The sequence below is a fragment of the Mesoplodon bidens genome, assembly GCF_964165515.1.
Source record: "Mesoplodon bidens genome assembly, chromosome: 2".
NCBI classification, from domain to species: Eukaryota; Metazoa; Chordata; class Mammalia; order Artiodactyla; family Ziphiidae; genus Mesoplodon; species Mesoplodon bidens.
This window is the reverse complement of record NC_138177.1, coordinates 77,861,039-77,887,585: the sequence shown is the minus strand read 5'-3', so window position 1 is coordinate 77,887,585 and position 26,547 is coordinate 77,861,039. Positions and strand designations below refer to the sequence as shown.

At 47.1% G+C, this 26,547-nt stretch overlaps 4 protein-coding genes and 2 pseudogenes across 6 annotated transcripts; 3 read left to right on the top strand and 3 right to left on the bottom strand.

The window, feature by feature from the left end:
- Positions 1-2,575: 2,575 nt before the first annotated feature.
- Positions 2,576-3,485, bottom strand: LOC308612299 (histone H3.2). Its single transcript, XM_081224688.1, has one exon. It carries the CDS (start codon positions 3,466-3,468, stop codon positions 3,058-3,060), a length of 411 nt encoding a protein of 136 aa, XP_081080814.1. The 5' UTR covers positions 3,469-3,485; the 3' UTR covers positions 2,576-3,057.
- Positions 3,486-4,200: 715 nt separating this feature from the next.
- LOC308612298 (histone H2A.J-like) lies at positions 4,201-5,054 on the bottom strand (annotated as a pseudogene). Its single transcript has one exon. The product of its transcript is annotated as a histone H2A.J-like (transcript).
- Positions 5,055-5,386: 332 nt separating this feature from the next.
- LOC308612300 (histone H2B type 2-E-like) lies at positions 5,387-6,360 on the top strand. The gene has a single exon (XM_081224689.1). It carries the CDS (start codon positions 5,397-5,399, stop codon positions 5,775-5,777), a length of 381 nt encoding a protein of 126 aa, XP_081080815.1. The 5' UTR covers positions 5,387-5,396; the 3' UTR covers positions 5,778-6,360.
- Positions 6,361-10,569: 4,209 nt separating this feature from the next.
- Positions 10,570-13,405, bottom strand: LOC308610917 (histone H2B type 2-E-like; the record flags this gene model as incomplete). Its single annotated transcript, XM_081223625.1, has 1 exon — positions 10,570-13,405. The coding sequence occupies one exon, from the start codon at positions 13,403-13,405 to the stop codon at positions 13,025-13,027; it is 381 nt and encodes a 126-aa protein (XP_081079751.1). The 3' UTR covers positions 10,570-13,024.
- Positions 13,406-13,738: 333 nt separating this feature from the next.
- LOC308610895 (histone H2A.J-like) lies at positions 13,739-14,611 on the top strand (annotated as a pseudogene). The gene has a single exon. The product of its transcript is annotated as a histone H2A.J-like (transcript).
- Positions 14,612-15,316: 705 nt separating this feature from the next.
- On the top strand, positions 15,317-16,226 carry LOC308610906 (histone H3.2). Its single transcript, XM_081223624.1, has one exon. It carries the CDS (start codon positions 15,334-15,336, stop codon positions 15,742-15,744), a length of 411 nt encoding a protein of 136 aa, XP_081079750.1. The 5' UTR covers positions 15,317-15,333; the 3' UTR covers positions 15,745-16,226.
- Positions 16,227-26,547: the final 10,321 nt, after the last annotated feature.

Genomic DNA, 26,547 nt, shown 5'->3' with positions numbered 1-26,547 from the left:
TGAACTTTATTCTGAAGGGAATAGAGAGGGAGGCAGAAAATTTTTAAGAATGAAAGTGGCAGTCTCAAAAAAAATGCATTTTAAAAAAGACAGCTCTCACACAGAGTGGGTGCTTAGTAGCAAAGCAGAGTCAAGTCTGAACATTTAATCCTCTAGAACAGAGCTGGTGAGGGTGTCAGTTAAGACAGGGACCATAGATGGATGAAGAGAGGGTAATAGACTTGAAAGTCAGATAGAGGATTTGATAATACTTGCTGACCCATGAAATTTGGACAAATGAGAAAAAAAAAAGGAACTGCTGACCTGAACAGATGGGGGAGAGGGAGTGAAGGTGCCTTTCAGTAAGATGGGGAATATAGGAGGGAAAAAATAGCTTTGGGAAGCAAGATGATGCAGTTTTGGAAAGAAGCTGAGTTTGAAGTGCCTATTATCCATCCAGAAGGACCTGGCCATCAGGCAGTTAGAAATATTGGTGTAGAGCTCAGGACAGGGTTCTCAGAAGATACCAGTTTGGGAGCACTTGGCAGAGAGCAGAGATATGGAAAGCAGGGAAGCTGTGATCTCACTTTAGTTTCAAGGAGAGAAGAAAAAAAAAAAAAAAACAGCCAAGGTCAGCATGGGTGAAACAACCAGAAATATTGATGCGGCCTGGAAGAGAAAGAGAACATGAGAAGGCTGAGATGAGGACCTGGAGAAGGAGAAGGATGATCAGGAGAGGGTATAAACCCGAAGGCCAAGTGCTCTTCCAAGGAAGCAAAGGTAGAATCAACAGGGCATGTAGTTCCTCTCTGCACACACCCGTGCACCTGTCCCCCACTACCCTCACTAAGGCAGACTTAAACCTGAACAAATACTGTTTTCTATTCCTAAAAATCCCAGGTTTGGGGCAGACTTTCCCTGAAACCAATCTAACCACATAGAACCTAATCACTAAAGGAAAAGCATTTATTTACCTTGCCCTTAATTTTCCTTTAACTCTCAATCTGAGAGTAGAGAATGATTTAAGTACAGAAATGATTAAATGTTAAGACTTACATTTTAAATTGTTCTCTTGCATTGATGAACTTCTTTTATGCTGGTCTCTCAAACAAATAGATTTGAAAGCTTGCTGTGAGGGTAGGCCTCTACAGTGACAGGAACACAAAATTTTATGCTATTCCTGACTGGATATCAAAAATGCCACTAAACTTCCCTTGAGATTCATACAGAAAGACTTCCTGGATGTTAAGGGTGCCCAGACTGGTAAAATAAAGCAATGTGATCTCAGAGGCAGGCAGAGTATGTGGAGCAGTGACACCTGACACGAAATTGCAGTTTCCAGGGTCTGCTCGGCTGCTCCTGAACCTGAGATGCTAGACAAGCCACTCACCAGAGAACCTCAAGCTGTACCTCAGAGCGCCCTATGTCTGTATGTCCCTGAAAGTTTTACCATGAGGATGGATGAGATGACGGGTGCAAAGTTGGTGCCCCAAACACCCCTTGAATTCACTACTTAACTCAGAGTACAGACCCAGGCCCTGGATCCACCCTGCATTGGGGGCCTAAGCAGGTAATAAGGGTCTAGGCAGAGACCCAGAGGCATGCTCTGGAAATTGCTGTGACCCTGGAACACTGCAACCTGTAGCAGGAGGGGCCGCAGTCCCTACACTGCTCCCCCCTTTTCTGACACATCTCAAAAGACATAACTAAAGCTTAAAAACCAAACAAACAAAAATAAATATCCTTCCTCTTCCCTCTCCTTTCTGTGAATTCTCACTGATCTCTATAATGAATGCTTTTAACCTGGCACTGTGCTGAGACAAAGCAGAAAACATAAGTCTTGGCCTTTTCCAAGTTCAAATAAGTGACTGAGAAGGTTAAGAAGAGGTGTCACCTAAGACCTGTACAGCCTTTGTATCTGAGCTCTGTGGAGATGGGCTCTACAAGACCTTGCCCCACGCCACTGCCCACTAGAGGCCTTGCACTTCCACCTCCCAAATGGTACAAGAATCATTTCTAAGGCCTCCATTCTCACTGTTTCCTAACAGTGGGTAACTTCCTCTCCCCAAAGGAGGACCATGTTCTGCCTGTTTGATCTCTTCCAAACTTGAACTCAGAGCCCCACTTCTGTTCTTTCGCTGAGTAATCCAAAACCTGAGGGCCGATTTCCCACATGGCTGAATAAAATATGTAGAGACACTACCAAATCTGGGCAGAGAATCCAAACACAGGTTGAAGCTTTTAGAGATTACTTCGCGGAGTAGAGTGAGTCTCACTGTAAACTCGGCAGGAAAGAAGCAATATGTTTAACGCCCAGCTCACCAAAGTGGCCTTAGGATCTGTACAAACACCCTTCCATCCAACCCCCGGGTTTTGATTAGAAGCAGAGGGTGGGAGTGAGGCCCCAAATTACCGACACTTGAACCCCAGAAATACCACACTTTCCCCGGCAGAAAGGGGGCGGGAACGACCGACGTGGCGATTTCCCTCCGGAGCCGGAGAGCCACGCGGGGCGGGGCCCTTTCCGGCGCGAGTGAGGAGGTCAGACCTGCGCGCGGCTCTCAGCTGCCTGAAGGCCAGCGCCCGCGCGCTCAAGCCCGCGAATCCTGAGCGTCCCCTAGTGACTCCGCCTGGTCTAACCTACCCCCCCCACTCCCCCCCCCTCCCGGAACAGATTACAGTTCTGGGCCAAGGTCGAGTACGAAGACGCCCTAGAAGAGCCCGACCCTACGGGAGGACCCGTGGCTGCCTCCAAGAAGCGAAACTGGGCGCCCCGTCCGCGCCCAAGAACGCAGCGGCAACCTCGCCAGTCCAGAGAAGCCGACTGACCAAACTCAAAGATCCTGACACCCCGGAAGGCGGCCAGTAAGCAGGGGACCAGGCCGGATACCTGGCCTTTCTTTAGCCTATCTGTCGGAGCCCAATGCTCTGCCCGCTCTAACGGCCTCTCCTCCCGGGGCATGCGAGGGTCCGCCGGGAGAGCACGGACAAGTGGCACAGCTTCTTCCAAGTGCAGTTGTGGGTGGCTCTGAAAAGAGCCTTTGGATATGATGGAACCTCGAGCCGAGCGCACACTTCTTAAGCCCGCTCCCCGCGGATGCGGCGGGCCAGCTGGATGTCTTTGGGCATGATAGTCACGCGCTTGGCGTGGATAGCGCACAGGTTCGTGTCTTCAAACAGCCCCACCAGATAGGCCTCGCTCGCCTCCTGCAGCGCCATCACGGCCGAGCTCTGGAAGCGCAGGTCAGTCTTGAAGTCCTGCGCGATCTCGCGCACCAGCCGCTGGAAGGGCAGCTTGCGGATCAGCAGCTCGGTCGACTTCTGGTAGCGCCGGATCTCCCGCAGGGCCACGGTGCCCGGCCGGTAGCGGTGCGGCTTCTTGACGCCGCCGGTGGCCGGCGCGCTCTTGCGGGCCGCCTTGGTGGCCAGCTGCTTTCGCGGGGCCTTGCCACCAGTCGACTTGCGGGCAGTCTGCTTTGTACGGGCCATAGCGAACCGACACACGAGCTCACCGGCGCAGCGATGCGCAAGGAGAGGAACCGGGATCCAGCCCGCCGCAGCGGTCTTTATAGGCACAGTCTTTTTCCCGATTGGGCGGGACAATAATTGAAAGTCCCGCGCTGGCTGTCCATTGGCTGTGACGTCATCGGCCCTAGCGCCACTGATTGGCTTGGGCGGAATCCCCCCTACCCCCGCCCACCCGCCTCCCTTTCTACTTTCCGGTTTGCCAACGGTTTTCCCTGCCTTGCTTTTCCTTTCTTTCAGGGTGAGAGTCAGTTTTGAGCGTAACTGTGTCAGAATGTTCCTCCTCAACCCTTCGCTCCCTTGGAACGCGCTACCCGCGAAACCCTCTTTCTACGCTTTCTAGCTCCCGAATTGAACCTCAACCTTCTGTTTGGCCCCGCCGCCCCCGGAACGCCTTGTTGCCTTCTCAGAGCCCCCTAGCTTAGTTGGCATGACGGATCGTTGTGGGGTTTTTTGTTTTGTTTTGTTTCTGCCTTTCGGTGCTCTTCGGATCGGAAAGTTATCTGCGCACCCCTCCGGGCGCAAGATTCCGCCTCCGAAAGCCTAAGTGGGTACCTGTATCTCCGCTGCGAAGGCGCCTTTTTTTCCCCCTTTGAGACAGTCGACTCACTTAAGCCAAACCCCAGGTCCGCCACACTCCCGAAAACTGTCCGCTCCCCTAACCGACTGGGGTGAACGGGGCGTGTACGTGTGTGAGAGAGAGGGAACGTCCCCTTGGTACTAGACCTCAAGTGTTGGGCAAAGGCCTGGGGGACAACTATACTATAGAGTTGCTCACTAGGCATCCGACTCCGAGTTAAGGCATCGCGGGTCGCCTGACGGAGTACTTAGAACTGAGTCGACCCTGGCGCCCAAGAGGCTTGCTCCCTTCACCTGAGTTAATTACCCTCCCGGATTTACAACCCGTCGCCACCCACCCACGCATAACACCGGTAAGGTACTCAAAGATTCCAGAAGGTGGGTGAATGGCACTCCCTCCCCCTCTGTACCCCTGGGCCGCACGTCTACTACTGACAAAGCTGAAATTGAGCAAACTAGGTGTTGGAACAACCCTTTTTATTTGAAAAAGTGGGTGGCTCTGAAAAGAGCCTTTGATTTCACAGGTGCCCCTTCGAGTAGGGGGCTTGAGAAGGCTTCCGGAGACCGGCCTCACTTGCCCTTCGCCTTGTGGTGACTCTCCGTCTTCTTGGGGAGCAACACGGCCTGGATGTTCGGCAAAACGCCGCCCTGGGCGATGGTGACTTTGCCCAACAGCTTGTTCAGTTCCTCGTCATTACGAATGGCCAGCTGCAGGTGACGAGGAATGATGCGCGTCTTCTTGTTGTCTCGGGCCGCGTTGCCCGCCAGCTCCAGGATTTCAGCGGTCAGGTACTCGAGGACTGCCGCCATGTACACGGGCGCGCCGGCCCCCACCCGCTCGGCATAGTTGCCTTTGCGCAGCAGGCGGTGCACTCGCCCCACTGGGAACTGCAGACCTGCGCGGGACGACCGCGACTTAGCTTTGGCACGGGTCTTACCTCCTTGTTTGCCACGACCAGACATGACAGCCACTGGTGACACAAACCGCTCTCGCTTGACGGCTAATAAATTCGCTCTCAACAGCGCCGCTTCACCCTTTTATAGGCAGAACGGCGATTGTCTACGGAACAATTTGATTGGCTAAAACACCTCTTTGTCCTGATGGCCAATAGGATAGCTCAACCAGAATCCTCTCATTTACATAACCTCGTCCCCCTCGCAAGAGAGCCACTGAAAACTCGCGAATCGCAACGCGGCGTAATCCGAACCCTAATTTGCGTACAGCCTCTATAAGTACCGAGTCGCTTCCGGTAGCCTCGGTGCCGCTGCTGTGTTTGCGTTCCTGGTGGTCTTTGCAGCTCGTGCTTCCCGTTATGCCTGAGCCGGCAAAATCCGCCCCGGCGTCCAAGAAGGGCTCGAAGAAAGCTGTCACCAAAGCCCAGAAGAAGGACGGCAGGAAGCGCAAGCGCAGCCGCAAGGAGAGCTATTCTATCTACGTGTACAAGGTACTGAAGCAAGTGCACCCGGACACCGGCATCTCGTCCAAGGCCATGGGCATCATGAACTCGTTCGTCAACGACATCTTCGAGCGCATCGCGGGCGAAGCGTCGCGCCTGGCGCATTACAACAAGCGCTCGACCATCACCTCCCGCGAGATCCAGACGGCCGTGCGCCTGCTGCTGCCCGGCGAGCTGGCCAAGCACGCCGTGTCCGAGGGCACCAAGGCGGTCACCAAGTACACCAGCTCCAAGTGAGTCCCTGCCGGGATGCGGCGCTCGCACGAGTCGCCGAGCCGCTTGACTTTCCAAAGGCTCTTTTCAGAGCCACCCACCTTCTCAGTGGAAGAAGCTGTCATGTTGTTTTACACGGGTTTTTTGTAGTCCTACTTTGCTTTTTGGTTTCCTCACCTAGTTAACGTTAAGAGCATTCACAGTTGTTAAGTACGAACACAGCCATTTCTTCCAGATAAGTGACAGAGTATTCTTACCTAGTTTGGGAGGACCTAATGGGGTATAGATGTGCTGCGTTTTGTCAACTCTTGAAACGCTGTTTCAGTGATGTTGCTTTTTATGAACTTATGTATGCAAGGTAAAGTTCGAATATCAAAGGTGCGACCAATGGTGTTCCCAAGTGGTAAAACAGTGGTGGTAATTAATTTTTTGTGTTGTGTGGTGCTCGGTGTTGTTTACAAAAAAGGGATAACTCAACCTTCACTTACTACTAACAAATTCCTTGCGTTTGTGTATCTTGCATTCACAAGCACCTGCGTACCCAGTTTATGTGTAAATTCCCCAATAGGGAAATTGGAGCTTGGTCTTGATACCTAGGAATTAACTATTCTGGTGGCTTCTGTCTGCCTCATCTTAGGTCAAATCACATAAAACTTGCCTAATACTCGGTGATAGTGTTCTCCCCAGAGAATTACTTCTTAGAAAAGCTTGCCCAATTTAAAAGACATGTCCATACAATGGAAATAAGATATGCATAATTTCCGAAGCAAGAAAATATTTGAAATTTCGAGGAGCAGAAAGCCCCAATATAGCTAGGAATGCAAAGGAGACTGGCTTCAGAGATTAGTGTCGGTGCTTTGGGAACCCTTGGATTGCTTTCTGTAGGGACATGAATAACAGGACCTCATTAACCTTAAAGTAGATCACTCTGGTTGCTACGGTGAATCAAAGATCCTAGATTGTCCATAGTAGAAGCAAGGGAACCAATGAAAAGGGCTATTACAGTGTTACAGGCTAGAGCAGTGACTCAATTAAAGTCTCTTTTCCAGACCAGTAGTATTAGCATTACCTGAGAATTTATTAAAGGTGGAATTTTCAGACCCTAATAATTCGTGTTAACGAGCCCTCTGGGTGATTCTGATGCATGCTAAAGTGTGAGAACCACTGGGTAGTCTAGACATGCTGGATTGGAGAACAGTGATAATAATGGAGATGGTGAGAAATGTTGCGATTAGAATTATATTTTGGAGGTGGTACTGTGAATAGGAGCAAAACCCCTAGGTTTTTAGCCTGAGCAACTGCGTAAACAGTGGTGCTGTTGATTAGGATTGAATACTGGGAGGAGGGATAGATTGGGGCATTGAAGGGAGATCCAGAATTCTGATTTAAGATTGAGAACCTTCAATATATGGAGTTGACATTCAACATTCAACTCGATAAATGGAGTTGGCAGTGTGAGAGATGCATCTAGGGCTCAGCGAAGAGAACATGAACCTGCTTTTTAAAAAAAGTGCACAACCTAAAAATTGAGAAGTATGTTTTATTCGGTGGACTTAGCTGAGGACTTAAGCCTGGGATACAGCCTCTCAGATCCAAGGGACTGTTCCAAAGAGGTAAGGGAGGAGCCAGGATACATAGGAGTTTTTGTTGAAAAAAATAACCAAACATATAGTTGAACATCAAAAGATTACTGCTAATCACAAAAACAGACATCCTAAGTTAATGATTTTAGTGCTTTCCTAGGTATGGGAAGACACAAGAGTTTGGGCTTATTGAAACCATTTCTTTGATATGCACCTTAACTATATAGGGCCATTATCTTGTTTTTCTCCATCCTGAATATCCTCAGGGTGCACCGTCGGGGTGGCTGCAGTGGCTGAGGGCTTTTTGGCCACAACATCTTTTGCTTACTGAAATGGCAGGCGACATTCTTTGTCCACACTCTAAACACAGCAGTGGGGATGAAGGCTATCACCTTATTCTTCTAGACTTTATTTCTCCTTATATGTTTCCTTAATGTATTCTTTGAGATTTGATTTCGTATGTTTATGTAGTATAACTTAGTAGTTGATAGCCCTATAATATATGTTATTGACTATGTAGCATTTTTCTTATTCTGTTTTTCTAATGTTATGCTGATTTTCATTAAGGAGCTCACCTAATCCCTTATGTAGGTGGAGCTCAAACGTGACTGCCCACAGGTACCTGGAGAACTTTTAGAAATACTGATGTCTGGGTGCCATCCCCAGAAACTCTGATTTAAGTGATTTGAGACACAGTCATCACTTGGAATTTTAAAAAAAAGTTCCCCAGGTGACTCTAATGAGCAGTCAAGTTTGAGAACCATTGCCACATGTTTCCCAGAAAACAGATCTTATCTACAGTTCTTAGCATGATTGGCATGATTGGTTTAAATGTAGTCCCAACCACTTCCCACACTGATTAGCTCAGGAATCTAGACCAATCTAATCAGCACAAACATTTCAGAAATTGAACTACTGGGAATGTAGATTGCTCTTATCTTTTGGTAAAGAATCTTCTTTGTTTTCAAGAGGCTGCAGCAGAATGTAGTGTTATGTGGGTGTGAAGGCAAGAATGATTGTAGACCACAGGAGGGCAACTGCTGAGAGGAAGAATTGGAAAGCTGAGCCACTCATGGAGTTCAGCCAGCCTCAGAGCCCTACAGAGCCCTACTTGGATCTTGAAATATTTGAGAAATAATTTCCCAGAATAAAAGGAAAGATGATAGACCTTTTATCTTGGAAGGTCTCAAAGAGGCCAAATAGGGTAGATAAGGAAAAATAGAGCTGCTCCAACTATACATTTGGACTAAATGTCCACGTTTTAAAATCAATATTTGACCAGGGCCAAAGATTAATATTACCATTAAAATGAAGGACAGTCTAGGATTTTTAAAAGTCTGAAATTTTATTTAAAAATTAAATAATTCTATTATTAAAATTTTTAGTTTGCATTAGTTTCTTAGGGCTGCCATAACAAATTCCCACAAACTGAGTGGCTTAAAACAACGGAAATTTATTCTGTCATCATTTCTGGAGGCTAGAAGTCTAAAGTCAATGTGTTGGCAGGCCCCTGTCCCTCTGAAGGTTCTTCTTGGCCAGGATCCTTCCTTGTCTTTCAGCTTCTGGTAGCCCCAGGTATTATTTGGTTTACAACAAACCCTGACATTTGTCTCAGTTTTTTCCTGTGCATTTCTACATTTTGTTATAAGGACACCTGTCATACTGGATTAGAGCCCACCCTAATGACCTTATTTTAACTTGATTACATCTACAAAGACCCTATTTTCAAATAAGGCCACATTCTAAGGCACTGGGGAGTTAGACTTCAACATATCTTTTGAGGGGACACAATTCAACCTGTAACAGTAGTCAACAGCTGGGGTAGGCTGAATAGGGCTCCTAAATACGTCCACATCTAAACCCTAGAATCTGTGAATATTACCTTAAATGTCAAAGGGGACTTTCCTGGTGTGATTTTGAGATAGGGAGATTATGCTGGATTATTTGGGTGGACCCAAATGTAATCATCAGTGTCCTCATGAGAGGCAAAAAAAAGCCAAGGGAGGAAGAAGGTGATGGAAGCATAGAGAGATTTGAAGATGGTACGACGCTGACTTTGAGAATGGAGGCAGGAACCATGAGCCAAGAAATGCTCCTCTAGAACCTGGAAAATGCATGGAAAAGGATTCTCCCCTAGAACCTTTGGAGAGAGCAGTTTTGAGACCCGCCTGGTGAAACTAATATTTGTGCTTCTGATCTCCAGAACTTTAAGAGAATAAATTTGTGTTTTAAGCCACCAAGTTTATAGTTATTTGTTACAGCAGCCATAGGAAATTAATGCAACACCTTTATAGCAGGGGTCCCCAACCCCCGGGCAGCGGACCGGTGGGGGTCCACGGCTTGTTGGGAACCGGGCCGCACAGCACGAGGTGAGCGGCGGGTGAGCGAGGGAAGCTTCAAATGCCACTCCCCATTGCTTGCATTACCGCCTGAAACCGCCCTCCACGCCCGTCGTGTAAAATTGTCTTCCACAAAACCGGTCCCTGGTGCCAAAAAGGTTGGGGACCGCTGCTTTAAAGGATACTTTTTTGACAACTGGAGAAATTTGAATATGGATTGCATATTGGTTAATATTACTGAATCAATATTACATTTTTGGCGTAATAATGGTACTGTAGTTATATAGGAGACTGTCCTTATTTTTAAGAGAGACGTAAAGTATTTAGGGAAAAGAATGAAATTTTGCCATTTGCAAGAACATGGATGGACTTGGAGGACATTATGCTAAGTGAAATAAATCAGAGAAAGATAGTGTATAATATCACTTATATGTGGAATCTAAAAATTACAACAAACTAGTAAATATAAAAGAAGCAGACTCACAGATACAGAGAACAAACTAGTGGTTACCAGTGGAGAGGGGCAATTTAGGGGTGGGGGAGTGGGAAGTACAAACTACTGGGTGTAAGATAGGCTCAAGGATGTATTGTACAACACGGTGAATATAGCCAATACTTTGTAATAACTGTAAGTAGAAAATAAACTTCAAAAATTATATAAAAATTTTAAAAAATGTTAAGTAAGGAAAAATGTCAAGATGTTTACAACTGATTTTCAAATCGTTCAGAAAATGCAAATGCAGCAAATAGTAACAATTGGTGAAACTAGATGAAGATAATGCTGGTCATTGTACAGTTTCTTTCAACTTTTCTATAGGTTTAAATTTTACAAAACAAAAAATTGAGAAAATTTAAAAAACTTGTAATCAGACTTAAAAAGCTAGTACAGAAAACTTTCATAGACGTTAATTATTCCATTTTATTTTTACAGTATAATGTTAACTGATAGAATTTCAACATATGAACATATAAGATTTTTTTACTCCATTATATTTAAGTCTTATGTATGTTTGAGAGTGATCATCTATATATTAACTAGAACTCTTAATGATATCCTTTGTTCATATTTTGCTACACTTATTAGAGGTAACAGTGATTTATGTGGTTGCAATAGCCAAGGGATGCCCAATTAACATTGATTTAGACGTTTCATTATTCTGCCTTCTAAGGTTGGAGCTTGAAACTGATGTTGGATAGGGGATTTTAGTGAAACACTGAGACCAAAGCTAGATATCGAAAAAAACATATCTAGACATGTTATAGCGATTCTAAAAGCATCCAGAAAAAAAAAAAACGATAGATCACCTACAAATGAGCAAGAATCAGGGTTTTAGAATCTACCCCTTTGTCCTTTCTCTTCCTTGAACTCCAGTTCTCATATTTCGTATTCCCAACCTGGGAATTTGGTATTTCCTATTTGATATTTCCACCTGGATAGCTACCAGTAGTCTCAAAATTTTGTCCAAGACATTACTCTAGGCTTTCCCCCTCCAAACCTACTTGCCTCTCGTATCAGTAAATTGCAGCTCTTTCCAAGTGCTCAGTCCAAGAACCTGCAATTAATCCTTGATTTCTCTCTTTCTGTCATAATCTATATACAATTCATGTTTCATTTAAAATATATCTTGGGCCTCCCTGGTGGCGCAGTGGTTGAGAGTCCGCCTGCCGATGCAGGGGATACGGGTTTGTGCCCCGGTCTGGGAGGATCCCATATGCCGCGGAGCGGCTGGGCCCGTGAGCCATGGCCGCTGGGCCTGCGCATCCGGAGCCTATGCTCCGCAACGGGAGAGGCCACAACAGTGAGAGGCCCGCATACCGCAAAAAGAAAAAAAAATAAAAAATAAAAAATAAAAAAATAAAATATATCTTGACTACTTTTCACCATCTCCATGGCTACCACTCATCTCTCTCCTGAGCTATTACTGTAGCCCTTTTGTATTCACCCTGCCTCTACTCTTGTTCACCTATAGTCTATTTTTCAACATAGCATCCTGGGTGAGCTTTAGCGTAAGTCGAATAATGTCATTACTCTGATCAAACTCTCCAAAGGCTCTCTAACCTACTTAGAATTAAAGACAAAATCTTTGCAATGGCCTAGAGGCCCTTCAATGGCATACATAATGACTCTCAACTACCTTTCTGATCACATCTCCCTGCAGATCTTTCCTTTGCTCACTGTGCTTTAGCCACAGTGGCCTTGCTTATTCCTTGAACTCCTCAAACTTGTGCCTGCCTCAGGGCCTTTGCACTTGCTGTTTTTTGTTTTTAGAATACTCTTCTCCAAGATATCCTATGGCTCACTTTCTTCATTCAGGCCTCTGTTCAAATATTAACCAGAAGGAATAGCAAAGTGAGACACGACGTACGTCTAGACTAAAATTTGTCTAGATGAAATGTGGATGAAAAATGTCACCTGCCATATCAGTAATCAAAGGATGTTGTGGCCATCAAGCCATCAGCCGCTGCAGCTACCCCAACTGTGCACCCTGAGGGGATTCAGGATGGAGAAAAACAGGATACTGGGCCTAGACAGTTAAGGTGCATACCGAATGAATGATTCAATCAGCCCACTCTTTCACCTTCCCATAGAGAAATGCTAAATTCATTAACTTTAGTTTTTTTTTCATTAATTAGAATTCTTTTGACGTTCAACTACCTGGTTTGTTTTTGCAAAACTGGTATATATTCTGGTTCCTCCCATACCGCCTTGGAACAGACCCTCAGAGGTATCTGAAAGGCTGTCTCTTGGGCTTAGTCCTCAGCAAGTCACCGAATAAAACTTGATTCTTAACGCAGATTTTTTTTTTTAGTCGACGTATAGATTTTCTATACGTGCTGGGGCGTGGTCTCAAAGTATTGCTTTTTTTTTTAACAGTAACATTGATTTGGTTTTCTGAGCTCAAGAAAAATGCATTTACAAAGTATTGACCCAATCTAATTGCTGCAGAGCAACCACTGCTTAACTTTTTACCCCATTCTCCTGAGTAGATAGATTTACACTGATCATCACCCATCGCTAACGAGTAGATAGATTTACACTGATCATCACCCATCGCTAACCGTTTCACTGGAAAAGGCAAGTTACTTGCATGAGAATGAACAATTACTCTAGCTAGTTCTTGATCGATAGACAAAATCTGGTCCTACCTTGGGTGTTGCCCTTCATCCTAAGGAAAATGGCAAATTTACACCACGAAAGGAGTAAGTGGTACGGAAAAGAACCATAACAGAAAATGAAAATAAATTGGATAACAGCTTCTTCCACTGAGAAGGTGGGTGGCTCTGAAAAGAGCCTTTGGAAAGTCAAGCGGCTCGGCGACTCGTGCGAGCGCCGCATCCCGGCAGGGACTCACTTGGAGCTGGTGTACTTGGTGACCGCCTTGGTGCCCTCGGACACGGCGTGCTTGGCCAGCTCGCCGGGCAGCAGCAGGCGCACGGCCGTCTGGATCTCGCGGGAGGTGATGGTCGAGCGCTTGTTGTAATGCGCCAGGCGCGACGCTTCGCCCGCGATGCGCTCGAAGATGTCGTTGACGAACGAGTTCATGATGCCCATGGCCTTGGACGAGATGCCGGTGTCCGGGTGCACTTGCTTCAGTACCTTGTACACGTAGATAGAATAGCTCTCCTTGCGGCTGCGCTTGCGCTTCCTGCCGTCCTTCTTCTGGGCTTTGGTGACAGCTTTCTTCGAGCCCTTCTTGGACGCCGGGGCGGATTTTGCCGGCTCAGGCATAACGGGAAGCACGAGCTGCAAAGACCACCAGGAACGCAAACACAGCAGCGGCACCGAGGCTACCGGAAGCGACTCGGTACTTATAGAGGCTGTACGCAAATTAGGGTTCGGATTACGCCGCGTTGCGATTCGCGAGTTTTCAGTGGCTCTCTTGCGAGGGGGACGAGGTTATGTAAATGAGAGGATTCTGGTTGAGCTATCCTATTGGCCATCAGGACAAAGAGGTGTTTTAGCCAATCAAATTGTTCCGTAGACAATCGCCGTTCTGCCTATAAAAGGGTGAAGCGGCGCTGTTGAGAGCGAATTTATTAGCCGTCAAGCGAGAGCGGTTTGTGTCACCAGTGGCTGTCATGTCTGGTCGTGGCAAACAAGGAGGTAAGACCCGTGCCAAAGCTAAGTCGCGGTCGTCCCGCGCAGGTCTGCAGTTCCCAGTGGGGCGAGTGCACCGCCTGCTGCGCAAAGGCAACTATGCCGAGCGGGTGGGGGCCGGCGCGCCCGTGTACATGGCGGCAGTCCTCGAGTACCTGACCGCTGAAATCCTGGAGCTGGCGGGCAACGCGGCCCGAGACAACAAGAAGACGCGCATCATTCCTCGTCACCTGCAGCTGGCCATTCGTAATGACGAGGAACTGAACAAGCTGTTGGGCAAAGTCACCATCGCCCAGGGCGGCGTTTTGCCGAACATCCAGGCCGTGTTGCTCCCCAAGAAGACGGAGAGTCACCACAAGGCGAAGGGCAAGTGAGGCCGGTCTCCGGAAGCCTTCTCAAGCCCCCTACTCGAAGGGGCACCTGTGAAATCAAAGGCTCTTTTCAGAGCCACCCACTTTTTCAAATAAAAAGGGTTGTTCCAACACCTAGTTTGCTCAATTTCAGCTTTGTCAGTAGTAGACGTGCGGCCCAGGGGTACAGAGGGGGAGGGAGTGCCATTCACCCACCTTCTGGAATCTTTGAGTACCTTACCGGTGTTATGCGTGGGTGGGTGGCGACGGGTTGTAAATCCGGGAGGGTAATTAACTCAGGTGAAGGGAGCAAGCCTCTTGGGCGCCAGGGTCGACTCAGTTCTAAGTACTCCGTCAGGCGACCCGCGATGCCTTAACTCGGAGTCGGATGCCTAGTGAGCAACTCTATAGTATAGTTGTCCCCCAGGCCTTTGCCCAACACTTGAGGTCTAGTACCAAGGGGACGTTCCCTCTCTCTCACACACGTACACGCCCCGTTCACCCCAGTCGGTTAGGGGAGCGGACAGTTTTCGGGAGTGTGGCGGACCTGGGGTTTGGCTTAAGTGAGTCGACTGTCTCAAAGGGGGAAAAAAAGGCGCCTTCGCAGCGGAGATACAGGTACCCACTTAGGCTTTCGGAGGCGGAATCTTGCGCCCGGAGGGGTGCGCAGATAACTTTCCGATCCGAAGAGCACCGAAAGGCAGAAACAAAACAAAACAAAAAACCCCACAACGATCCGTCATGCCAACTAAGCTAGGGGGCTCTGAGAAGGCAACAAGGCGTTCCGGGGGCGGCGGGGCCAAACAGAAGGTTGAGGTTCAATTCGGGAGCTAGAAAGCGTAGAAAGAGGGTTTCGCGGGTAGCGCGTTCCAAGGGAGCGAAGGGTTGAGGAGGAACATTCTGACACAGTTACGCTCAAAACTGACTCTCACCCTGAAAGAAAGGAAAAGCAAGGCAGGGAAAACCGTTGGCAAACCGGAAAGTAGAAAGGGAGGCGGGTGGGCGGGGGTAGGGGGGATTCCGCCCAAGCCAATCAGTGGCGCTAGGGCCGATGACGTCACAGCCAATGGACAGCCAGCGCGGGACTTTCAATTATTGTCCCGCCCAATCGGGAAAAAGACTGTGCCTATAAAGACCGCTGCGGCGGGCTGGATCCCGGTTCCTCTCCTTGCGCATCGCTGCGCCGGTGAGCTCGTGTGTCGGTTCGCTATGGCCCGTACAAAGCAGACTGCCCGCAAGTCGACTGGTGGCAAGGCCCCGCGAAAGCAGCTGGCCACCAAGGCGGCCCGCAAGAGCGCGCCGGCCACCGGCGGCGTCAAGAAGCCGCACCGCTACCGGCCGGGCACCGTGGCCCTGCGGGAGATCCGGCGCTACCAGAAGTCGACCGAGCTGCTGATCCGCAAGCTGCCCTTCCAGCGGCTGGTGCGCGAGATCGCGCAGGACTTCAAGACTGACCTGCGCTTCCAGAGCTCGGCCGTGATGGCGCTGCAGGAGGCGAGCGAGGCCTATCTGGTGGGGCTGTTTGAAGACACGAACCTGTGCGCTATCCACGCCAAGCGCGTGACTATCATGCCCAAAGACATCCAGCTGGCCCGCCGCATCCGCGGGGAGCGGGCTTAAGAAGTGTGCGCTCGGCTCGAGGTTCCATCATATCCAAAGGCTCTTTTCAGAGCCACCCACAACTGCACTTGGAAGAAGCTGTGCCACTTGTCCGTGCTCTCCCGGCGGACCCTCGCATGCCCCGGGAGGAGAGGCCGTTAGAGCGGGCAGAGCATTGGGCTCCGACAGATAGGCTAAAGAAAGGCCAGGTATCCGGCCTGGTCCCCTGCTTACTGGCCGCCTTCCGGGGTGTCAGGATCTTTGAGTTTGGTCAGTCGGCTTCTCTGGACTGGCGAGGTTGCCGCTGCGTTCTTGGGCGCGGACGGGGCGCCCAGTTTCGCTTCTTGGAGGCAGCCACGGGTCCTCCCGTAGGGTCGGGCTCTTCTAGGGCGTCTTCGTACTCGACCTTGGCCCAGAACTGTAATCTGTTCCGGGAGGGGGGGGGAGTGGGGGGGGTAGGTTAGACCAGGCGGAGTCACTAGGGGACGCTCAGGATTCGCGGGCTTGAGCGCGCGGGCGCTGGCCTTCAGGCAGCTGAGAGCCGCGCGCAGGTCTGACCTCCTCACTCGCGCCGGAAAGGGCCCCGCCCCGCGTGGCTCTCCGGCTCCGGAGGGAAATCGCCACGTCGGTCGTTCCCGCCCCCTTTCTGCCGGGGAAAGTGAGGGTTCCTGCAACCTGGCTGCGTGTTGGATGTCGATAATGCCCGGGCGTCACTCCTCAGCGAAGAGTTTAGCGGAGGCCATTCATCCCCTCACTCCACCCTCTCTTTCTCAAAACTCCCGCGCGGGCCTGAACGATTTCGCCTGTTATTTTAAACCCTTGACATTCTCACTTTCCTCAGCCTTGCTCCTTTTCTTTCAAATGCCAACCCCACTCAGACAAGTACCGGTAGCTCTGTGCAGGAATAGACCAGAGGACGAGGAAGGATCTGGTGTCTGCGGCCTGGCATTCAGTTCATGCAGTCGGGTGGGTTTGACCAGCCTGAGCCAAAGGAGCAGCTGTGGGGAAGAGGATAGACGGCCGGGAGCTCAAGGGCCGCCATAACCTAGGCCACTCCCCGGGGACTCGGTCTTGTCGGTATTGTTCTCGGCTCCACGGCAGGAGACTGATTCTTGCTGGAAGACATCCCGAGAGGCATAGGCGTGACCTCTGTGTAGTTATATGAGAAGTTATCCAGGTCAAGGCGCTCAGAGTTCAAGCTGTGGGAGGCAGTGAACCAATGGAAGGCAGAACAGACCCTGCTCCTCTCCCTTGCACCCATTTGCTGGCCCCAGGATCTGTAAGGGCAGAGATTTGACGTGGTCTCAGAGGGGCAATTCCTGCACCAGATGAGAGCAGAAGTCTAAGGTCTCTTACTGTCTTTTAGGAATGAACCTCTTCAACTGGGGGAGTGGGACAGTATCTTGTAGAGCCCACACTACACAAGACTCAGATAGGAGCTACTATGTGGGTCTCAGATGACATCTCTTTTTAACCTTGATCATCGCTTGTTTGCACCTGGGAGAGGCCAGAGTTTGTGTTTTTGTTGTCTCAGCACAGTTGATAGATAAAAGCACTACCAGAGATGGGTGAGAATTCACTGAGGGGAATAGAAACTGAAGTAGACATACTTTTGAAAACTTTTTTGCCCTTTGCAAGGAGTGTGGGGAAAAAAAGAAGACCAATGTGGACCGCAGCTTGTCCTGACAGTGGGTCCCCAGTTTGCAGCCCCAGGCTCACAGATTTTCAGAATAGGGCCTGTTATGGGCTGAATTGTGCCCCCCCAACAATTCATATGTTGAAGCCCTAATTCCTTGTACCTCAGAATGTAACTGTACTTGGGGATAGGACCCCTAAATAGGCAATTAAGTTTAAAATGGGGTCATTAAGATGGACCCTAAATGAGTCGTGTCCTTATAAGAAGAGGCAATCAGGACACAGACAACACAAAGGGATATCCATGTGAAGACACAATGAGAAGGCAGCCATCTGCAAGCCAAAGAGACAGGTCTCAGAAGAAATCCAACCTGCCCACATCTTGATCTTGGACTTCTAGCCTCTTGAACTGTGAGAAAATAAAATTAGTTGTTTAAGCCACCCAGTCTGTGGTATTTTGTTATGGCTGCCCTAGAAAACTAATACAGACCCAGGGTTTCATTCCCTGCTCAGACCAACACTGCAAGATGGGATCCTGAGGATCTATACTCTGTGAGATATAAGCAGAAGCAGCAGTGACTCAGGGCTGTGCAGGGATGGCACATTTGCACCCAGCATCTCATCCACTGTAGTTTGTTTTCAAAGAGGCAGCCTGAAGTTCTCAGACAGTGAGTGACTTTCCAGCATGTCTGAGCCATTAGTGGCTCAGCAGACCCCTGAGCACACAGATTTCCATGTCAGGGCTCTTCCTCCCCAGGATCATACTCCCTGAAGGGATACTACATCAGATTTAAAAGCAGATATCTAAGATCTCCCTGTGGCCCTGAAATTTGGGATCAGCCTGGGCATCTGTCATGGCTAAGGCAGGTCAGGGGTTCCTAGCTTAGCAGGAATGTCTATATCCTGCCTTCACCCCCTCCTCATTTTTCTACCCACCTCTGTCCTCCTGCCACAGCAGTGGATTGCTCACTTACCAAACTCAACGCTTGCAGGGTGTGGAAGGATAATGATGAAAGAAAGCAGAGAGGGAGGAGCACTGGTCTCTTGCTGGTGGAACAGGGGAGGCCCTCCCTGGTTGGTCTTTCCTGGTTTCCTGTCAAAGGTGAGCCCCTTAAAGGCAGGGCCTTGTCTGCATCATTGATCCCTCTTCCAGGGCTGCTACACAGCCGGGCTCTGGGCCTCAACCATGGAAGTGTTCTCTACTCAGCTGACAGCCCCCTGCCCTCACATGGGGCCAAGAAACAACAGGCAGTGGAAACAGGTGTGTACACACTCACTTTCTGAGGAAGTGGGCCTGTCTGACCCACTCCCTCTCACCCAGTGGAGAGTCAGACCTTGGCAAAACACTGCTGCCCCACCAATCAGCAGCTGTTTGGGGGATTTGCCACACAAGGCCAAGACAACAGAAGCTGGTTCTCACTGTGAGCCTGTTCTGGGAGGCGTGAGGAGTTCTCCAGTGCCTTCAGGGCTTCCCAAACTGCCACAGGCATTTTAGCTTTGACACCTTTTGGGTAATAGGACAAAGATGATATTCCTGCCACTGTTCTGTGAAGGTCAAACTTCCTAGGCCTAATAGGAAACTTCTGGAATGTCTTCATTGGTTTAAAAATCTAGTGTGAAGTAGTACCCAATTTTTTTAATGTCAATATCAAAATTTAATTATTTTAAGTACTTAAGTAATCTTCCACTTTCAGATTACAAAAAAGAAAATCAAGCAAAAAGAAATTCACATTCTTTTTAAAAGTTTCATCATGTCCAGCCTGTTTCCAGAAAAAGTTGGCCATGGAACTGGATTGTTTATTGGACTTTGTGTCCTTTAATCAGAGCTGTTGGGGGCCTCAGTTAAGGCAGTGGCTAGGAGTGGACAGAGATACAGTGATGGACTTGAGGGAACTGTAGAAAGTAAATTTGATAAGATTTAGGTATTTGGAGAATGGAAGAGAGGAAGGAGCCTCTCCTTGGCTTGAGAAGCTAGGAGATAATGGTAGTTTTCACTAAGGTGGAGAATTTAAGGAGAAGAAATTGCTTTTGGAACAAAGAAGCTGCATAAAGTCCCTTCCAACATTGAAGTTGAGATTCCTGTTATCCATCTAGGATACATTCACTAAGAGTTGGGAATATTAATTTAAACAGCAAAGGGGCTCAGCTGGAGCTACTTTGGGGGAAGCCCTTAGCAGATAGATAAGGGTAACAGAAGGCAAGGAATGAGATGAGATCTACCCAGGGGTCAAGGAGAAGAGAAGAGGACTGAGGCAGGCATCCTGGGCACGCAGGACCAGTGATGGGGCTGGTAGATGAAGAGAACACCAAGAGGCAGAAGGAGAGCTGGAAAGAGAAGAGGACCACCAGGAGAAAGTGTCCCAAGGGGCAACTGTGATCATCATAGGGACATATTGTACACTGAAGTTCAGAAATAACAACCACTTATGCATTAAGCTCAGTCTCTTCTGACTATGCTTTATATTTTATATCTCTTTTAATCACCATGACAACCCTGCAAGGCAAGTAGATGGTCTATCATCCTCATTTTAGACTGGGAAGCTTTGAGTATTTTGCTCAAGCTCTCACAGCTAGTGAGTGCCAGGGCCAGGGATTCTGACCAAAGTGCTGGGACTCCAAAGTTCATATTAAGCAGAAAACACCAAGTAAAGGGCACATACTGGAAGCTGGGAAGGGAAATGACAGGAGGTGCCTGATTGAACACAGGGTTGAGGGCCTCATTGCTTCAGTGGACTCTCTTCCTCCTGCTTACCCAGAAACGCTGGCTTCTGAATCCTCACTCAAAAGGACCCAGTATCCAGGCCCCTCCCAGCTCTCAGGGAACTCTCAGGAATTTGCAGGCCAACAGCATGTCTGGAAGGAATTTCCTGCAGGTTGGCTCCAGAAAAGGGCAGAAGGTAGCTTCCCTGGGCTGTAACCCTTGCCCACAGATGGCTAAAGCCAACCACTAAACTGCTTCTGGTGAACTTTGCTGAGGGCAGAGTTCACCACTAGTGACCTGCTTAATGGGATCAGTGCTTGAAGGGAGGTGCTTTAGGGAGGGGTTCATATTTGTGGTAGACTGAATAACAGCCCCCCATTAGCATGCCTGCATCCTAATCCCTGGAATCTCTGAATATGTTACCTTATATGGCAAAAGGGACTTTGCCAATGTGATTAAATTAAGGACTTGAGGCAGGGAGATTATCCTGGACTATCTGGGTGGGCCCTAAATGTAATCACAACAGATCTTATTAGAGGGAGGCACGAGGCTCAGTGGGGAGAAGGTGATGTAATGACAGAAGCAGGGATGGGGCGATGAGGCCAGGAGCCAAGAAATGCCAGCAACCTCTAGAAGCTAGAAGAGACAAGGAGTGGATTCTCCCCCACAGAGCCTCCGGAAGGAATCAGTCTTTCTGGCACTTGATTTTAGCCCCTTAAGATTCATTTTTGGCTTCTGACCTCTAGAACTACAAGAGAATACATTTGTGTTGTTTTAAGCCACTAAATCTGTGGTAATGTGTTAAAGCAGGAATGGGAAACTAATACACCATCCTGTATTCATGAAAGACACTAGTTTCTTTTTATTTGTGGGAAGGGAGATTTGAGTGTGATAAGCAGAGTATGCAGTGTACTTGGAGGAAAGGTGGGAGGGAGGGAAGGGAGATGGCAGAGAAGAAAATGCCTCAAGAATGGGAGACTTGGTACTCCAAAGCTATCAGACTGACCCCTTCATGAGCCCCTTGACCTGCTCAACCCAGAGTTCCTCAGGGCATCTCCATCTTCGCAAGCGGCACTGAGGGCCTCTAGACACTGGTTGACCTCTCCCATCCATGGACGTCTGTAGGGCTCCCTGAGGCCATACCAGGGAAGGAAGAACCCAGATTGACTCCGCTGTGGTCTGTGGCAGTGGCAAACTCTTCTTGCTCTTCAGGACAGCTCACACCCAAACTGTTGCAAGGATGCTGTGTTCGTTTCCTTAGGGCTGCTATAGCAAATTACCACAAACTTGCTAGCTTAAAACAACAGAAATTTATTCTCTCACAGTTCTGGAGATCAGTAGTCTGAAATCAAAGTATCAGCAGGGCCATGCTCTCTCCAGAGCTTCTAGGGGAGAATCCTTCCTTGCCTCTTTCAGCTTCCAGTGTCTCCTGGCGTTCCTTGGCTTCTGGCAGCATCACTCCAATTTCTGCCTTTGTCTCCACATGACCTTCTTCCCTGAATCTCTGTGTCCAACTCTCCCTCTCCTTTCACTTATCCCACCCTCAATCCAGGATGATTTCATCTCAAGACCCTTAGTTACATCTGCAAAGACCATATTTCCAAATAAAATCACATTCTGAGCTTCTGGGTAGACATGAATTTGGGGGGAGGACACTATTCAAACCACTACGGATGCTGAGCCCTGAGCCCCTAGGGCCCTCTGGAAGCAGGCCCAGACTTCCCCTGGTTTCCCTCTGTCTAGGTGCCCATGAACTCTCCACCTCCAAAAGGCCATCTGTCAGTCACTTGCACCTGAGTATTAAAACTTAAGAGCAATAACTTTGCATTTTTACTAATGCTCTCTGTGCCCATGAGTGTGGAGCCTAGAGGAGAGGCTGTATCTCCACTTGAGGAAGTCCAGGCTTCAGGGGCAGTGCAGGGAAATGTCTTTGGCCCTTGGTTAGATGCCTCTGGTAATAATGAGACAGCCTGAACTGTCTGGGCAATAGTAGAATGTTCCCGGATTCATTTGTCTGGGAAAAGCTGGAAGAGAAAAGATATGGAGCTAGAATAGGAGTTCAATGTCTCAGTTTCAATATCTGTAAAATAGTGACAATAAATGTAGACACCTCACAGGATTACCATAGGGATAAAATGAGATAAATACAAGTAATGCAAAAGACTTAGAGCAGGGTTTCAACATGGCAATAAATTAATAATTATTAGTCAATTTAATTAACATTATGATAAACACTAATTGATACAAGTCCTAAATCTTTCCTTTGGGAACATTACAATCATGTTGTGGAAAGAAAAACTAATACATAGGAAACAATTGGTACATTATTTAATCTCTAGATGATTAGCATCTTGAGATTCTGCTAGACTGTGGCCCAGACATTAAGAATACTTGGGTTCCTGAGTGCCTTATGAATCACAAAAGCCATTCACTTATGTCCTCTCATTTGATTCCACAAGAACCCAGGAAAGGAAGAAGAGGTTTGTTTTCCTGTCTTACAGTTAAGAAAATTTCTGGTGAAGATGAGACACCTGGGTATGTGGATCACCAAGCTAAAAAGCGGCCAGGATGGAATTTGAGCCTAAGTTTTGTGTTTTAAAATCTTAAAATTTGTGTGGAGACACAATAGACCCCGAATAGCCAAAGCAGTCTTGAGGGAAAAAAAACGGAGCTGGAGGAATCAGACTCCCTGACTTCAGACTATACTGCAAAGCTATAGTAATCAAGACAATACAGTACTGGCACAAAAAAAGAAAGATAGATCAATGGAACAGGATAGAAAGCCCAAAGATAAACCCACGCACCTATGGTCAACTAATCTATGACAAAGGAGGCAAGGATATACAATGGAGAAAAGACAGTCTCTTCAATAAGTGGTACTGGGAAAACTGGACAGCTACATGTAAAGGAATGAAATTAGAACACTCCCTAACACCATACACAAAAATAAACTCAAAATGGATTAGAGACCTAAATGTAAGACTGGACACTATAAAACTCTTAGAGGAAAACATAGGAAAAACACTCTTTGACATAAATCACAGCAAGATCTTTTTTGATCCACCTCCTAGAGTAATGGAAATAAAAACAAAAATAAACAAATGGGACCTAATGAAACTTCAAAGCTTTTGCACAGCAAAGGAAACCATAAAGAAGACAAAAATACAACCCTCAGAATGGGAGAAAATATTTGCAAATGAATCAATAGACAAAGGATTCATCTCCAAAATATACAAACAGCTCATGCAGCTCAATATTAAAAGAACAAAAAATCCAATCCAAAAATGGGCAGAAGACTTAAATAGACATTTCTCCAAAGAAGACATACAGATGGCCAAGAAGCACATGAAAAGCTGCTCAACATCACTAATTATTAGAGAAATGCAAATCAAAACTACAATGAGGTATCACCTCACACCAGTTAGAATGGGCATCATCAGAAAATCTACAAACAAATGCTGGAGAGGGTGTGAAGAAAGGGAACCCTCTTGCACTGTTGGTGGGAATGTAGCTTGATACAGTCACTATGGAGAACAGTATGGAGGTTCCTTAAAAAACTAAAAAATAGAATTACCATATGACCCAGCAATCCCACTACTGGGCATATACGCTGAGAAAACCATAATTCAAAAAGACACATGCACCCCAATGTTCATTGCAGCTCTATTTACAATAGCCAGGACATGGAAGCAACCTAAGTGTCCATCAACAGATGAATGGATAAAGAAGGTGTGGCACATATATACAATGGAATATTACTCAGTCATAAAAAGGAACGAAATTGAGTTATTTGTAGTGAGGTGGATGGACCTAGAGACTGTCATACAGAGTGAAGTAAGTCAGAAAGAGAAAAACAAATATCGTATATTAACGCATATATGTGGAGCCTAGAAAAATGGTACAGATGAACCGGTTTGCAGGGCAGAAATAGAGACACAGATGTAGAGAACAAACTTATGGACACCAAAGTGGGGAAAGTGGGGGTGGGGGTGGGGGTGTGATGAATTGGAAGAATTCAAAAAAAAAAGAAAAAGAAAATGAACTAAGCAAAGAAATAGGTTTTTTTTTTTTTTTTTTTCTCTTTTTGCGGTATGCGGGCCTCTCACTGTTGTGGCCTCTCCCGTTGCGGAGCACAGGCTCCGGACGCGCAGGCCCAGCGGCCATGGCTCACGGGCCCAGCCGCTCCGCGGCATATGGGATCCTCCCAGACCGGGGCATGAACCCGTATCCCCTGCATCGGCAGGCGGACTCTCAACCACTGCGCCACCAGGGAGGCCCCAGAAATAGGTTTTGAAAATATTATTCATGAGTTTGCTTCCATTAAAGCCAGGGGGAAAAACAAAGTTTTGTGTTTTACATTTTTTTTTTTTTTTTTGGATTAGAGTCAGTGTTTCAAGGAAAAGTGATATACACAATAGATACAAATAACATCAATACATGTACTGTAGGGGAGGAAAACTAATTTTCCCTCTGACCTTTTGAATTTTTAGGTGAGACCCCCATAATAAAAAGAGAAATTAACAAGAAAAAAGCAAACAGAAGATTACTAACAATGTATACCTCATGTATACATGGTAGATACTCAGGAAAAAAATGAGTAACACACCGAGGTGGCTTAGAATTCAGACTTAAATATCTTTCTTAATAGGGAAAGGGGACAGGGGACACAAGCCTATTAGGGGAGAAGAAATGACTTTGAGGAGAAATGAAGAATAGATGGGAGGTATGATGGTTTGTGACAAAGTTTGTCTGAGTGTGGTCTCGACTTCTGGTCTCCTATCCTGTGAAGAGTCAATGTTCCCTGGTCAGTGAAACTCTCTGGGGAGGGCATTTATGACAATTAAGTTCCTTTGGAGAATCTGTCCTTTAGCAGGTAAGGGGAGTTCAAAGAAAGTCTGTCCCTGCATTTCCTGTTTTTCAAGTGCCTACAGCTCAAAATGATCAATATGCCAAAGTGGCATTCTGGGATGGCATGTTCTATGACCCTTTCAGTACAGTAGAACAGACCTCTCCTGACCTCAACCCCCAGTTAGAAACACATTTTACATGGCCTCCTAGTCACATTCACAAAAGAATATAAATTGCAACAGGTTTTGAAAATGATACTTACTATTTGTGATATACTCTGATATTTTCTCTTCTCTTCTTCTTAAAAAAAGGGAGAAAAAGGTGCTCTCTATCAAGTAAACCAATTTCATAACCCACTAATGAGTTACAACCTATAGTTAGAAAAACACTGGCTAGAGGAAACTACAAAGAATAAAGTAAAAACCATCGTACTTATTCTTTAAAGTCAATATTTCTCTGAACATGCCTTATGAATCTTTCTGTTCTTGCACACATAACCTGATGCCTGTCTTTATGGGGAGGTGATGCCCACATGAATAACAAAAGTGGAAGGCTTATTGTAGTGGATGATAAAGAGAGTCAGGTTGAGCTCTGTGGGAGCTGAGAGGGAAAGGTCAATTCCAGCTGAGCAAACAAGGGAACCCTTCCTGTAGGAGGTGATATTTGAGGTGGGTTCTCAGGAATATTTAGGATCTGAGATATGTTTAGATTGGGAGCTAAGGAAGGTGGTGTAACCCAGGCAGAAGGGAAAGTGAAAACAAAGAAGAATTGTTGTTGGACCACAGGTAGCCTGGACAAAGGGCAGTAATGAGAAATGAGCTCTTCATACTGGGGACATCAGTGACCAGTTTTAGGGGCCTCAAATGCCAAACCATGGAGTGGCTAGGTTTTACTCCATAAACAATGTTGGGAAAAGTCTATAAGTAAGCAATATACAGAAAAGCAAACACAGAAGCTATCAAACTCATGTAGAGATGCTTGAACTCATTAATAATCAAAGAAATGAAGATGAAAGTAAAGATGAGATATCACTCTACACCAGATAGTCTGGCCAAACTTAGAAAGTTGGATGACCCAAGCGTTAACCTGGAAGTGGTCTCATGGGAGTCCTGATGCCTTGGTGTTGGAAGTCTGAGCCTACCATTCTGGAGCGGAGCCTGGTACTATTTCATTCAATAAAGAATAAATGACCCTAGTAATGAGAGTTCTTATCCAAAAGATATTCTTACATAGGTCCATAAGGGAAATGCACAATGATGTTTATTTATAACAGCATGTTTGTGATGATGGGGAATTGGAGCAAATGTGGAGGTCTGTCAGTGGGAGAGTGGGGGGGGGATGTGGTGTTTGCACATCCTGGAGTTCAATGCAGCACTTCAGTCAATAGAGTGCATGTTCACATCACAACATGGATAACAAAAGAGAGATGCAGGGTTTTGTGGGAGTTGAGAAAGAAAGGCCAATTTCTAACATATACGTTAGAAAGGGGGAAAGTAAAAAAAGAGAATAAAATATAAAACACAATACCACTTAATGCATTCTGAGAAAGTAGACATTTGCTAGGACTGAGAAAGTAAAAAATCTGTTCTGCCATTCATCAGGCTGCGATGAACGTCAAAGAATTAGTCAAAAATTAGCAG